Genomic DNA, 16,004 nt, shown 5'->3' on the forward strand with positions numbered 1-16,004 from the left:
GAATTTCTGATGATCTGGCTTGCCAGGTCCAAGTTTCCCTCAGAAAGGTCATGCTCATTTACTGAAATTCTTTGGGAAATGTCTATTGCAATTGTGGTTCTTAGCTAGGGCCTGCTGTAAAGTTCATTATTTTAGTCCATTAAAAAAAAAAAGTCCAAGGGGTAGACCCCACAATCCCGCCTTGGGAGAGTAGGTCATTTGCATGGTACAATTTCACGTATGGACTTAAGCCTTACCACTTTTTGCAATCACCAGCCACCATTGCCATCTTCATAAAGGCAGCATTGCTCCTCACTACGGAATGGTGGATTACTTGTAAACATCCCTCTCTCACTAGAATGCCCCCCTCGTGGGTATTCCCCTCTCATGGGATGCCCCGGAGGCCCTCTCCACCAGGCTTCCACTATAAGGGGTGTACTTCGCCATGTCACTCGAATGCCACCCTCTAGGTATGTGGAGGAAGCCATTCAAGTCCCACCTTCAAGTCCCTAGCTCCACGTGAAGGGTAGTTGCTTATTCCTGGCACTTAGCACAAGATCTTCATCTTCCTGGGTCCTGTGGAAAAGCGGCTGTAGACTCATCTCTCGTGGCGGGACCCTCTCCCACTGGCATCCCTGAGGCCTTTGCCCCTTGGATCTCCCCGGTCTGGTGTGGAGTGGTCAGATCCTCTTCTTCAGGACGTCTGAGCACTCTCGCCATCCAGTCTCCCGTTCGACCCCAAAGGTGGGTGTCACAAATGGTCCAGCTGGCTCACCTCTGGCATCACCAGGTCTGCTTCGCATTCCGAAGACTCATGGATAGCTAGGTTCTTCAAGTGCCACCAATGTTCTCCAGGTACTATGCTTGATGGTCGATGTTCTTGGACCTAGTCACCTCAACTTTCTGGTGTACGAGTTGTCAGATGACACACTCCTCTCTTCTTCTCTCTTCTACTTGATGTTCCTTCACGGTGGCGTCATGCCACACAATTTCAACCTTCTTGCCCTTTCACTTTGCAACACCGTCTAGTCCCATCAGGTCTTGCACTTATTCTATGACCAGACCTCTCCATGTGACGTTCTCCATGTGACGTTCTCTGGTTCTCCCTGGTCCTGTCCTACCCCTAGGACAATGCATACTCTTCTTTCGGTGACTAGACCTGTCATTGAGACCTTCTTACTTTCACTCCGTCTCGAACTTTCCTATCTTGACTTCTGGTTAATCTTGTCAGACTTCTCTGTCATCTTCTCTGTGACCTTCTGGCAAGTTGTCTTCTTAGACCTCTGGCAGGTCGTCTTCTCAGAAATCTGGCAGGTGGATCTCTTCTCACTCTCATAGGCCACCTTGTCCCTCTGACCTGCTTCGGACTGCTTGCACCCTGACTTCCACTGGCGGGAGCGTTCATTCGCCACTGGGCGCACCTGCTGCGCACTTTCCTCAGTCCTTCAGGGACTTGCTGCCTTCTCTCCTGTTGGCGAAACTTCCTTTGTCCTTGAGGCTGCAGTGACCACCTATGGCCATGAGGCGTCACTGCATATCTCCTTCCCCGCCCATGGCAGCTTTACTTATAAAGTTTATTTAGCGCTTACTCACTAATTGAGTATGCAGACCTCACATGACTGTCTTGGGGGTCTGCTAGTTCAGTTTAGGAAGGTACATGTCCCCCCATCCACCCACATTGAGCTGCAGCAGCTGTCCCAGTGCTGCTGTGTGTTTCCTTTTCCACTGTGTCCTGTGAGAGTTGCATTTGAAGAGGGGAAAACATTGCTGTTAGGGCTGCCGATTCATGGCCTGTTGGCACTCAGTCACGGTCCCTTTTACCTCTCTCTTTGTTTTTGTTGTTTTATTTATTTCTTGGAGGCACCCACTTGCCAGCAGGGCAGCCCTCCATCAGTCAGCCCTTCTCTGTAGGTCACAGCAGCTTTCCTTCACACTATTGCGGCCGTGTTCATGTTCATTATTCCTTTTAAGCTGAGCGCAATGCAGCACACTGGCCACTGCTGCTTTAAATTTCAAAGCGATACCAAAGGGGATAATGGACGGAGCTTTTGAGCAAATCAAACACTCACCCCCAGTCAACTGATCTGGGTTTAATCCATCATCATTCTTTAGCTCACTCCACCACCCCAGTTCAGACATGGCCATATGCAAATCAGTCTGACCCTGTGCCTCATGGGAACAGTCCAGCCCAAACTGCCACGCCATGTCTTCCCTGGACCGGAAACAAGCATCCTGGGACCGGTTTCGGGTTCATAACCCTCATCTGCCAGGCTATCTTGAATCCAGAGGCAAAGTGAGCAAGGGACCCAAGTCTGGTCATACCCTTCCAACTTAGGGTGAACAAAGGGGGATAATGGATGGGGCATTTGAGCAAATCAAACACCCACCCCCAGTCAACTGATCTGGGTTTAATCCATCATCATTCTTTAGCTCACTCCACCACCCAAGTTCATCATCCCCTTTGGTATCGCTTTAAATTTCAAGGCTCTGGCATCTTCCGAACGCTGCGGGCCTCCTTGTTCTCTCTGTCCCGGAGATTCCTTTGCCCCAATGAGACCTCTTCCTCCAGCCTACCTGCAACCAGGAGGTACACACTGGCACAGGGTGGGCTGCCACTGTCGTCCTCTATGGCTGGTATGGGTTTCTCTCTCTACACATTTGCTGCCTCTCATTTCAGCATCAGATGATCCCCATGCCACCTCCTTCGCTGGGTGGCTTTGATTATCACAGCAGGTGAGTGAAGACTCCGTCCTCATGCCGCATCTGCAGTGCTGGGTTGCGGGCCGTGCCCAGTCTAATTTTTCTCGTCCTACTGGACGTTACTTTGTCCACTCTAGGGCGGTGGGGAGGTAGGTCGCTCTGATCCATTCAAGCGGTCACAGCAGCTCCCCACACGCTGCGTGCCATCCAGCCTATCTTTGACATTGCCACCATTTTCTTCTCACTCAGGGGTTCTCCCCTACAGAACGCCTACCCTGCACCAGTGGCAAGCAACGGGACACTCCCGAGCGCTTTCTCTATTACCTCATCTGCTGGCCCATAGACCATGCCGCAGGGTGCCTCTGCTCATGGGTATTATTGCACCCATGCTGTTCTATCACTTGCTGCATCATCGCACAGCAGCGCCAGCCATGCCACTCACCCTGGGAAACAAGCTTACGCCGCACAAAATTCTCCCTCTTGACTGGTCATCACAGCAGACTCAAAAGGGCCTTTATTTTTTCGGGCGCCGTCAGCCTCGCTTCTTCTCCCCCACCGCACTTTCCTTGTCTGTTACGGGTGCCAGGTGGGGGTCCCACGATCATGTTCACTGTACTGCGGGCTTCCGGGGCGTCTCTTCTCCACTCTCACGGACTACTCAGATTGCCCGGGTACCTTCACCTCCCACTCAGCGGGCTCTTGTGATGCAGGGTGGGCTCCCGCTCTGCTCCCACTTCTGTTGGGGCCTCAGCAGGCCTTAGGTCTGGTCTCTCGACCCCACCACGCAGTTCCTTCTGCAGTCGGATGCCGGCATACCTTCACAGGCACATCAGGTGCGGGGTAGGTACCGACCACCTCCTTCCCCCCCGGGGTTCTTCTAATGCACCACGGGCCATCAAGCATGTCCTCCGCCTGCTCGCAGGGGCTACCCTCGACACAGGCAACACTTTCCCCCTCAACCACCAAACAACAAAGGGCTGAACAAGCGGGCTCTGCCCACTTGTCGCCAATGTAATGGTGTGGGGCCCTAGGCCTCCATGCATAAGTAATGAGGACACAGACACAGTTAGTTAGGGTGTAGAACTGGCTCTGGGCACGTGAACCGGCCCCTTTTGTTATCAGGGTCACATCTCCTGTGGCACCTGAGCTGGATGGGTGTAGGGTGGAGTCTGAGCCGGCCTACAAGGAGTGGCTGGTACATCAAACAACTAGAACAGTGACCAGCAGGTCACTACACAGACTAAGTAAATGACAGAAAATAATTATTCCTTGAAGAGAACCCTTGTGCAGCTTAAGAAGGGTGTCACAAAAACGTGTTATCTTTTAAGTCTTCATACTTAGAATAAATGTGTTAGAATAAAGAAATAAGTGGTTAAAAACTATATTTAAATGTAATGAAAATTGTATCCAGAAATAGGAAATCTATATCAAGGAATCATCATTTAGATTAGTTTTTGTTCATTGACATGGAAGAGACATTTGTAAAAGATAACTAAAGTCAATAATGGGTATGTTCTAGAGGCAATTGAATAGGACGTTCAATCATGGAGAGGTCTAAGGCAGTCATCTATACTTGGCTCTGTGTTGGTCCCAACTGCTAGAAGTGGAAATAGAGATGTAAACCATGCATAATAAGGGCTTTAATTATGGGATCAATCTCCCACTATCTCTTCTACCTTACTAACAGAATTACCAATTTGGCCAACTTTCACGTTTGCTCCTTCCTTTCTCCAAGAGGGTTGCTTATGTTTTGGCCATCAGTTGACTAGATGTTAGCCATTGGATGGGATTTCTCAATTTTCACTTGTCCCCATCAGAGAAGTCCTGATTGGAGCTGCCAGATTTCTGGCATCCTGAAGAAAATATGATCACATCATCTAGTCTTAAAGAACTACTGGCTCCCTATCACAAGAATCAAACCCATCATCAACCACCTCTCTTATAAAGCGGTCCACCTGAAGCATAGGCTCTCTCCAACAAATCCATTGGGGTATAAAAGGAATTAGGAGCAAAAGCTCTTTCTATGTGGAATCAGCTTATTTCAAATTCATGCCTTGAATCAAACCTTCTCTGACACTGTTACCAACTTTTGGCACTCCAACAGTAAGCAGGCATACGGAGTGGCAAGGGCAATGGTGAGTGCAATCATGGCGCAAACAATGGAAAACAGTCTGTTTATTCAAAATGTTTATATTATTCACTGATCATGTAAATTGAATACCAGCATGAAGAAAGTTAATTAAGTCTACAAATATAAGGCCCGATTCACAGAATGAACTTAAGACTCAATCCTAAACGTACTACTATTTTGGTATTCACAGAATGCATTTACTACTTTTGGCATTCACAGAAGTTAGGAGTTTGTCTTAAGACAAACTTAAGACAGACTTAAGACAAACTTGAGACAGACCTAAAACAGACTTAAGACAGATTTAAGACAGACTTAAGACAAAATCCTAACTTAATTCTTTCTTAAGTCTGTCTTAAGTTTGTCTTAAGTCTGTCTAAAGTTTGTCTTAAGACAAACTTAAAACAAAAACCTATCAATTTCTGAATACCAAAAGTAGTAAGTTTATTCTGTGAATACCAAAAGTAGTAAGTGCATTCTGTGAATGCCAAAAGTAGTAAGTGCATTCTGTGAATACCAAAATAGTTTTAAGTTTAGGATTGAGTCTTAAATTCATTCTGTGAATCGGGCCCATAATGTTGTGGGTGTCAAGAGATGAGTTGCCTATAATTGGTTGGCATACATCATGAATCCTTTCGATAGGTTTATTGTGGTCCACACATTGTGGCATGGTTCATCATCGGACCACAAACCCCAACGTCTAGTTTTATTGGAATGTGCTTGACCCAAATTATTTTGAGAGCTCTTGATGTTATATATGTAGGAGATCAGTGAGGAGATGTGGTAAAATTATATTAACCAATTAAATGAATAATGTATTCCTTAATGATTTGTCAGATGAGATTAAGAATCAGAAGGGTGATGTTACTGGAGATTAATATTTCTACATTCACAGAGAATTGCTTGTCAATTAAAATGGAAAGATCTCAGTCACTAAACTAATAAGGAGGAAAAACTGACAAAAATGGAAGAGCGTATGGAAAAACAAGGTCATGGTTTTCAGGATTGTAGGATGGGAAAAGAGACAAGTCACTTGGGAGAGGATGGCCCCTCCTGCTCCAATTTAGGGTAAAGACCAAGAGGTAGAGAGAGAGCAAAGAATAAGATGGGCATGGACGGCAATACTGCCAGATATTTTCTTTAAGACATTGGGTTGTTGGTTGACTGGGGGGTAAGCCCTGGTTAAGCAGCAACCACAATCCTTGCGAGGGTAAGGCACAAGCAAACCCCAAAATAACCTGTGCTCACCCCCTCGATAGCTTGGCACAGAGCAGTCACGAAACTCAGAGGCAATATGTAAGGTATTTGTGCAAGACTTCAAACAGTAAAACAGTGAAAACCCCACAAAAGGAGCCCTCAACAGATTTAGAACAATAGAGTATTGTTAATCAATAAAACAAGACAAAAACAACAAAATTCCAATTAATAGAACCAGAGACATTACATTTTCGGTTTTTCTGTGAAAATTAAAAAAGCACAAAGCGCCAACTGGGGATATTTGGTCATGCAGGACCGGGACAAAGTCACTAGTTCAGGCCCACTGCAATGGAACACAGGCTGGCTACAGGGACCCAGTTAGGCAAGCTGAACAGAGTATACCTAATATCCTGGTTTTGGGGCATTGCATGGATCCGAGTCAAAGATGAGCCGAGCACCCTAAGCAATGTGTTGGTTCTGAGATGCAGAGAGGCTGCGGTGCGAGGTCCTGTTTCGTCATCGTCGAGGATCCCATTGACAGGGCTTGTATTGTGGAGTCCTGGAGTCAGAGATGTGACATACAGCTGTTAATGCATTGGTTCCGAGGAGCTGTGTAGTAAATAGAAGGAGGCTTCTTGATGATTAATCCAGTTTATTCCAAGGAGACAGCTTACACAACCACCACGAACAGATGCACAGCTGTAACTGATCTTAATAGAACATTACACTCCCAAGGATCCCTAAGAATCCTCAGGCAGTAAGAACCAAAACAATTCTGAATGGAACATAGGAAGAGAAGTACAAGGATAAGGAGAGAGTGAAGCACAGAATGGAATACTACACACCTTCCCCCCTAAAAAAACAAACAAAAAAAACAGCAAAAAAAAAAAACTTAAAGGTAGTAATCATGCAACTTTACAGGAGTATGCTTTACACGAATGCTTTTCCTAAGAGAGGAATTATCATCATTAGAAGTCACAGGACAAGGTATGGGAACATTTCCACTAACAGGGTCATTGACATGGCTAAAGGGTGGTTCAGTGATCAGGTTGCTGTTGTCAGGCATGGATGGACTGCAGTTACCAGGCACAGGAACAACAGGATCAACAGTCTGGTTCTCAGAGTCAAAAGAGTTAAACAAAGGAGAAAAAGATGCATCATTTTGATCACACAAAGTCTTAGCAGTGGTAAAATCATTAGAAGAGGATGGTGCAGAGTAGGGTTCCACATTAGAAGAATTTGAACCTTTACACAGAGAAATCCTTCTAAAATTCCATATTTTCCCATCCTCAACTCTCACAGCCTTTGAAAATACTTCAATAACCTTGCAAGGGTCTGACCACTTATTCCACTTATTGTCAAAAGCTCTGCCTAATTTCACGCGGACGAAATCACCCACCCTGACCTTCTGACCGGAGCTTTTAGTGGACAAAAAATTGGCTTTCATTTTTTCCTGATATTTCAAAACTCTGTCCTTAACACAAGCAGGATCTACAGAAGGATCAACCGGTAATTTAACTTTCATCCACCAAGGCAAAAGTTTGGAACCAGGCTTTCTGCCTCTAAGCAATTCAAAGGGTGAAAACCCTGTAACAGAGTTAGGTGAGGTGCGGTAAGAGAGTAAGGTGGAACGCAGGGTTTTTTTCCAGTCTAGATTGCTTTTAACAGCCAGCTGAATAGACTCTTTGATGACACGGTTAAAGCGTTCCGTCTGACCATTGGCTTGTGGATTATAATTCGACACCCTTTTGTGCACGATGCCGCACCTCTGGATGAATGACAAAAATTCTTTGCTTATAAATTGCGGGCCATTATCCGACACTATCTCCGCGGGAATTCCTTCCCTGCAGAAAACCTCATCAAGAAATTGGATAATTTGAGTGGAGCCAACTTTGTCGACAATTTTTAGTTCTGGCCACTTAGAAAAATAATCGATAAGGACCAGACCAAACACATTTTGTTGGGAAAACAAGTTAAGAGGTCCAATTATGTCAATGCCCAATCTCTTCCAGGGGCAAGGGACGAATTCAATAGGAGAAGTGGCAACAGACAAGGGTTTAACTGTCTTGTCACTTTTGTCGCAAGGGGAACATGAACGAACCCATTTGTCGACCATTCTGTCTACACCTGGCCACCAGTAGAACTCGCGTATGCGTCTTTTGGTGCCAGACATGCCCATATGGCCTTCATGGGCCATGGAAATAATTCTTTCTCTCAAAGAAGTGGGGGGAATAATTTTGTCGCCATGAAACACAAACCCTTGGTCAAACATGAGTTCGTCATTTACTTTGAAAAAAGAAAGAATGTCCCCAGATAAGTATCGCTCATGAGGCCAACCATACTGTAAGTGTCTGGTTAAAGAAGCAAGGTCAGAATCATTCGCCATAGCTTCCCTCCACTCTATTTCGGAGATGCTAGAAGAAACACCAGCTGGACCACAGTCATTGACATCATCGATATTAGAAACAACGTCGGATTCATTGTACCAACCAACAGAAAAAATGGAATTGACTAAAGGCAACCTGGACATGCAGTCGGCGTGCACATTTAACCGCCCAGGGACGTATTCAACAGTACATTGAAATTCTTGCAATTTGGCTGCAAGACGTGCTAGGCGCGCTGTTAAGGTCCTGCCACCACCAGCTGCCAGCATATTGATTAGAGGCTTATGATCTGTTCTTAAACAGAATCTGGTTCCCCATAGAAATTGCCTAAAATGTTCAGAGGCCCAGGTGCAAGCTAGTAACTCTTTTTCGATTGTGGAGTAGTTAAACTCAGCGCCTCGCAAGGTTCTTGAAGCATATGACACAACGTACTCTTCACCTTTGTCTTTTTGCATTAAGACTGAACCTAAGCCAACGTTGCTCGCATCCACACACACTATGCATTCTTTTTCTAAATCAAAAGGTCTTAGGAAAGGAGCATTAATAATTTCTTGTTTAAGTAATTCAAAAGCATGCTGCTGATCGTTATTCCACAAAAACTTCGCATCCTTCTTCAATAACACCCTGAGAGGATGAACCTTGGAAGCATAATCTTTGACAAATTTACTATAAAATTCTGTGAGACCAAGAAAAGAAACAAGTTGATCTTTGTTCAAGGGAGCAGGGGCTTCGGATATACTCTTGATGTGGTTGAGTTTTGGTTTGATCCCCAGAGCTGAAATCTCATGGCCGAGGTATTCGACCTGACTTTGTCTGAATTTACATTTCGATAATTTAAGTGTGAGCCCATAATCTTGTACACTTTTTAAAACTTTAACCAGATTTTTATCGTGGTCCTCAAAATTTTTCCCGTGTATTAGGATGTCGTCCTGGAAGGCGATTGCACCCTCACATCCTTCCAAAACTGTCTTCATGAGGCGTTGGAAGACGGACGCTGCACTAGCTAGGCCGAAAGGCATACGACAGTACTGAAATAAACCCTCAGGTGTAATGAAAGTGGTTAGGAATTTAGAGTCTTCGTGTAAAATTACCTGATGGTAAGCGCTGGTTAGATCTAGCGTGGAAAAAACACAGGCGCCAGAGAGAGTGGAAATGAGCTCGTGTATGTTGGGTAAAGGATGTCTGTCAATCCAGATCTCCTTGTTTAAGCTGCGGAGATCTACACACAGACGAAGCTCACCGTTGCTTTTAAGGGATAAAACAACGGGCGAAACCCATGGGGATGACTCAACTGGTTCGATGATCTTTTTGGAAACCAAATCAGATAAAATTAACTTTAATTTGTCACGGTAGGCCAAGGGTACATTTCTGACCCTATGTCGGACAGGAACAGCTGATTCCTTAAGGATAATGCGGTGTTTGAAATTAGCGAAAACTCCCAAATTATCATTGAAAATACATGGAAAATCTTTTTTTAGTTGGGAAATAAAGTCATTTTCCGGAGGAACTACATATACAGGAGGAGAAGCATTGGGATCGAGTTTGATTCCTAAGTCAAACTGATGGGGCCAGCATAAGATAGATGCCCCTTTCGAGGAGACATAAACCTTCCCCCTGGTAGTTCTATCTTTAAACCTGATTTCTGCCCACATATAACCTTCAAGGCCTATCTTCTTCCCTGTATACCCTCCAGGATGTATGTCAGGTGGTAAGAGTTCTTTTGAGGACCAAAACTTGTCAAAAACATCTTTGCCAATTATGGTGTACCAAGCACATGAGTCAATAAGCATGGAGATTTCTACACCATTAATAAGAATGTCACTAGGAAAGCCTTTGCACTCGGTATCACCAACACACAACATCGTATTAATTTCAGAAGGTTGTTCACAGTCATCATACTCCTCATGTGATAAGAAATTAACTTTCTGGGTGGATTTGCACATTTTTGTGAAATGACCAGACTTTTTGCATTTGACACAAATTTTGTTCCAAGCAGGACACCCTTTATAATTACCCACATGGTCATTGGCGCCACATCTATAACAAATTATAGGAGGCCTTCTTTGGAAAGATCTATTGTCCCTGCCAAAGTTGTCCCTTCTAGTGATATTAGAGGTAGGTTTCCTGTAATTTGGGGGATTCCTGACCAAGGAAACCTCCGGGATAGTTACTTTAGTTTTGATTTCATGGCCTCTTATTTCGTTAACAAACAATTCCGATTGCTCAATACCTTTTGCAATGTTTAGGACAGCGTTAAGAGAGGACTCAGTGCCCATCCACAAGCGTTCCTGTATCTTTTTACTTTTAGTACGCATCATGATTTGGTCCCTTAAAACTTGATCAAAATCAATAGTTTCAAAGGAACAAGAACTGGCTAGAGTGCGTAGAGCAGCTACATAGGTTTCTATGGATTCATCTTCTTTTTGGATTCTAGAATAGAATTTAAAACGTTCCATCACGGTATTGATTTTCCTACCAAATCTGATGCTTAATTGTTTGACAACAACTTCAAAAACATTTACATCACCAGCACCAGTATTGTCAATAGGTGGTAGACTTTCCAATTCTTTGAGACCGGCACCCCCTAGACAATTTTTTAGCAAGGCGAGTTTCCTTTTGGGAGAACAGCCGTCTTCTTCTACCACATCTACATAAGCTAAAAAGGTTGGATACCAAAGGTCCCATTCTACTTTGGGATCACCAGCCGAAGGTAGGAAATGTGTAGGTGAAGTTATGTTGTTCAACATTTTTTTTTTTAAATAGTATTAAAAACACCCAAAAGAAGGAAAAACAGAAATAAAGGTCACAGTTATTTGGTTAAATAAATTGTCAAAAAACACAGTAGTATAACAATAGCATCGAAGTCTAGGGTACCTTTTCTGTGAATGAAGATGCTCAATACAGTTCCCTCGTAACAAAACTATAAGCAGGAAACAAATTACGAAGCATAATAATCGAAAGTACGCAAATAACTGTGGTAAATATCGATGGGGTGGTTAAATTACATAAATAGTTGTGGCGTTAAAAAGAATTAAGGAAAACGGGACTCGGATCGGCGTCTGTTGCTATGGTGATCCAAGATGGCCGCTGAAACGCAGCGCTGTGCGTAGAAGGAGAGCGCTGACCAATGACGTAGATACACGCAGAGGAAGCGTGTAGGGATGACGCGTCTGATCCAGGAGAATGGTGAGAGAATTCCGGCAGCGAGTGGAGCGCACGCGAAGATGCAGGTGAGTCTCGTGTGCTTTTGAAAGATGCGCTTGAATAATAAGGTCGTAGGAAATACCCAAAAGTTCCACGAAAACACCAGCTGAAGGTAAATTTCACACGGAAATAGATCAAAGAAAATATGAGATGAAGATCTCCAGATTGTGAGCGCGGATCGCTCGAAGTCTCAAATTAAAATGCAGAAAACACAGAGAAACAGCCGCAGGTGCAATCAAGGCACGTCAAATAAGGAATACTGCCGCTGGTGTTATAATTTAACACATAAGAATTTTTAAAAAGTACCTTAAGAGAGTTCACACTGCAAACGGTGAACGCTGTCTCCAAACTGGATTTTCTTCTTTTTTTTTTTTTGAGAAAAAAAAAAATAAGTGAAGAATAAAACGGGTCCTGTTGAGCTTCAGGCTTGATATCCCGATCGTCGCCAGAATATGTAGTAAATAGAAGGAGGCTTCTTGATGATTAATCCAGTTTATTCCAAGGAGACAGCTTACACAACCACCACGAACAGATGCACAGCTGTAACTGATCTTAATAGAACATTACACTCCCAAGGATCCCTAAGAATCCTCAGGCAGTAAGAACCAAAACAATTCTGAATGGAACATAGGAAGAGAAGTACAAGGATAAGGAGAGAGTGAAGCACAGAATGGAATACTACAAGCTGCAAAGCGGAGATACAATAATCTGGCTGAAAATATGCCCACTGTCGGCAATGGGTTGGAACTGAAGCGTTTGGGGTAGATGCAGGTCTTTGTGTTGGGTCCAATCCATGCAGCAGTAGTGATGCATTGGTTCTGCTCGGGGATGTACCACGCAGCAGAGAAGATGTGTTGGTTCGGCTGACAAGCACCTTAGGCCCACTTCCGAGGGTCAAGTACTGGGGTGGAGCAACCAGGATAGACTCACAGATGGCAAGGTTTAAGTGCAGGTGCAAGGAGGTTGGAAGCCTGTAATTTCCCTGAGACTTCAGGTCAGGAAGCCAGCCAACTAGCCCTTAGAGTCATTTCAGGTTCTGGGTTCAAGAGTGAGGTCTTTCTTTTATACACAGTTGTGCCTTTGAGGTAGGGAGAAGCTTCTAGAGGCACGCCTTTGATGTCCACAGATGCCGTGCCCTCCCTGTCATCCTTTCCCTGGCTCCAGACTTACTACAGGGGGTATGCAGTACTTTGTGTGAAAACAGGAAACAGCATATTCAGGTGTAAAAGAGGCTGGGCACAGCTTCTCCCTCCCATCTTGCCAGTGATTGGCCATTCTGTCAAACTTAAGTTCTCATTGTTTGTGGCTGTCTAGGACGAATACACAAAGCCCAAATGCCAATTAAAACCAGTCATGTGACCAGAGACAGGCTGCAGGCAACAAATAGCTAAGGCAAGAAAATGCCAACTTTCTTAAAATGGCATTTTTAGAATTGTAATTTAAAATTAGACCACCATAAATTAGGATTTTAATTTAGGATTTCAGAGACACCAAATATGAACCAGTAATCCGTTCTCAAATGGAAATTACACTTATAAAATTGAATAAAGCAATCCCAATGCTATCCTAAGGGAGATATATAGGCCTTGCAGTAGTGAAAAATGAATGTAAGGGTTTTTTACTCATAGGACATGTAAAACTTAAAAGTACATGTACAACTTTTTTCATACATTGCATCCTGCCCTCTGAGCTGTCAAGGGGTGACATATATATTTGATAGGAAAGGTTTGGGCCTGGCAAAAGGTTTATTTTGCCAGGTCGAATCTGCAGTTTAAAGCTGCAAACACAGGCTCTGCAATGTCAGGATTAAGCCATGTTGAAAGGGCTACTTAAGTGAATGACGCAATCAGTGCGGCAGACCCACTAGTAGCATTCAATTTACAGGCCCTTGGCACATGTAGTGCACTGTACTAGGGCCATATAAATGCCAATTAGGTATGAACAAATATTACTATGTTCAGAGGAGAGAGAACATACATTAAGCACCGGTTAGCAGTGTTAAAGTGCTCAGAGTACTAAGGCCAGCAAAAACAAGGTCGGAAAGAATGGAGGAGGAGGCAAAAATTTGGGGGAAGACCACCCCAAGGCTGACTGATCTAACATTTTCTGACAGGGTTAAGTTACTTTAAAAAATACTTGGTCGTTATAAGGAAAATAAATTAACGTTGCGTGGGATAGCATTACTGCTCTATCACAAATTTCACAGAAGAATGCAGAAAGATATGACCTGGTATAGGGTGAGCTAGATAATGCCCTATCACTTCAGTGAGTAACATTTACAAGGCTTTCACTAATAGGGCCTGTTGCATGCCCATTGCAGGTCCTATTCTGCATTTCTAGTGCATTCACTCTACTTGGGAGTAGACATTTTAAAGTGAAAGAGAGCCCAGCATGAAATCATGCTATGCCTTCAGCAAGGATATGTGCTCCTGGTTCCTAAATGAGATGAAGCACACAAGCGTAAGATGCAGAGTGAAATAACTTCACCATTACAGCAGACCATGAGGTATATTCTGGGGAGGTAGGGATGCACTAAAGTGGACTGCATGGGAGGATGACTTTACCAAAAATTGTAGGTAGCTAGGTTTGTCACTGACCAACTTTGTTGGTTGCTTCAGGATCCTCGAACATAGCGTAGTGGGGCAGGTTTGTGGAAACAATAAATTTGCTAAGGGTATGAGAAAGTGGTAGAAAAGAAGTTGAAGAGGAAATCAAGGTGGGAAAGATGACAGAATGGTTTGAGCACCACTGTATACAGAACATAAATACATCACCATTAGACATAATTCCAAAAGTGGAAAGTCTAGTTGTCTTACCTACCATTTCTCGTCCTCTAATTAGTTTACTAGTCAGGTAGACTTCCCAGGATTTGGGCAAGGCGATAAAAGTGGACATGGAGTGTGGTCTGGGGAGAAAGTAACAACATGTAACATAGAGTTGGCCTTTAGGTTGATACACCAGTCCATCAAACAAAGCTTATCTCTGCAGCCATTTTGATGATCAGCAGCCTTTCGGGAGCATCAATCATAAAACCTTTACCTGGTTCATCAAAGAAGGATATTGCTGAGGCTTAAAAGCTGAAAGTTTTTCTTTTGATTAGTCAGCAGATGAACATTTCCACCCTGCCCTTATTATTTGATTCTTTGTGGGCTTGTGTTTGTCAGAGTTAGGGAGCATTTGTTCCAAGCTTATATTTTCTTTTATCTGCCCAAAGTCCTAGGATGTGTGATAACTGGAGCAAGTAAAACTTACTTTTGAAGTTCAAATTATGTTTAAGCTCATTTGCATAGGGGATGACTAAACCAATAGACACTCTGGTGCAGGCTTTTTCATGGATGGAAAGCCTTCGTGAAGGAAGGACTGGAAGCTCAAGAAGACCAAGGGGGCAATGTGGACCATAGGTAACAACCAGTCAATCTAGGGCTGAGGGACTTTAGAAAATATAGGATGCAGAAAAGTGGGAAGAAGCTTGGAAATCACACGCGTCATAGGCTCTCAATACAAGTTTGTTTGGATTTTGATGCAATAATTAGCGCATTAATACATTTCGACACAGAGGTGTTTGAGATTTATCAAATGTAATAGGAGTTACCGGATATATTGGTAATTATTGCCCTCTCACAGTGGGAGGATTGATTTCTTCAGTAGTGGAGAAAATATGATATGTAGATTATCAATTTAGGAATGTATTTTGTATGTTTACCAAAGTCCCCACCTGTCATTGCTTTGAGGTTTCTAAAATTCTAAATGAAACAATAAACTCATTTTATAAGGTGGTTGGGAGTTGACCTTGTAACATCATCTCCTTTTTGTCTTTTTCCAGGTGCTATTATTGCATTTAATATTTATGGGATTCACAGAAACCCGAGTGTATGGGAAGATCCAGAGGTACTTTTACATTTACTTCCTGTGATAAACTGCAATGGATGCTGTCAAAAGATATGGTTTAAGCACAGTGCACTTCAACAAAAGTTCCATGTGCACTCACTTTATGGCAAACAAATCACTTTACATGTATTGAACCGAAGATAGAAAGATATCAATAATAAGAACGTGTTTAACCCAGGGGTTCCCAAACATCAAAGACACAAGAGTAAAGGTCAACTTGTCTATTATTTCACATGGAACCACCACGTGTAAAATGACCACATTATTGTGGGAAAGACCATTGTGATGGCTGTGACCCCTGCTGACATGGCATCAACCCACCACGCCCACTCTAAACTTTGCAGCGATAGGAAGACTGGACATTTTATAGTGTTGTCAAGTGTTTCATTGCCGCTACCCTCTTAATCTGGCCCTAAATCTACATTGACAGCACTGAAACCAAGGCCCTAAACTCATACCATCAGTGTCAGGACAGACCAACACTGAGGGCTCAAAGGGAAACTGTGGAGTGATTTGAACAAAGA

The 16,004-nt window shown here is 43.6% G+C and overlaps 1 protein-coding gene across 1 annotated transcript in view; it reads left to right on the top strand.

Moving 5' to 3' along the window:
* The window catches only part of LOC147747129 (cytochrome P450 4B1-like), a 155,805-nt gene that overhangs the window by 107,720 nt on the left and 32,081 nt on the right, over window positions 1-16,004 (top strand). The window contains exon 10 of the mRNA XM_086952387.1: window positions 15,416-15,480. Within this exon, the coding sequence (XP_086808513.1) occupies window positions 15,416-15,480 (65 nt within the window). The remainder of the gene's footprint in view (window positions 1-15,415; window positions 15,481-16,004) is intronic.

The sequence above is a fragment of the Lissotriton vulgaris genome, chromosome 1_1 (assembly GCF_964263255.1).
Source record: "Lissotriton vulgaris chromosome 1_1, aLisVul1.2, whole genome shotgun sequence".
Taxonomy (NCBI): Eukaryota; Metazoa; Chordata; class Amphibia; order Caudata; family Salamandridae; genus Lissotriton; species Lissotriton vulgaris.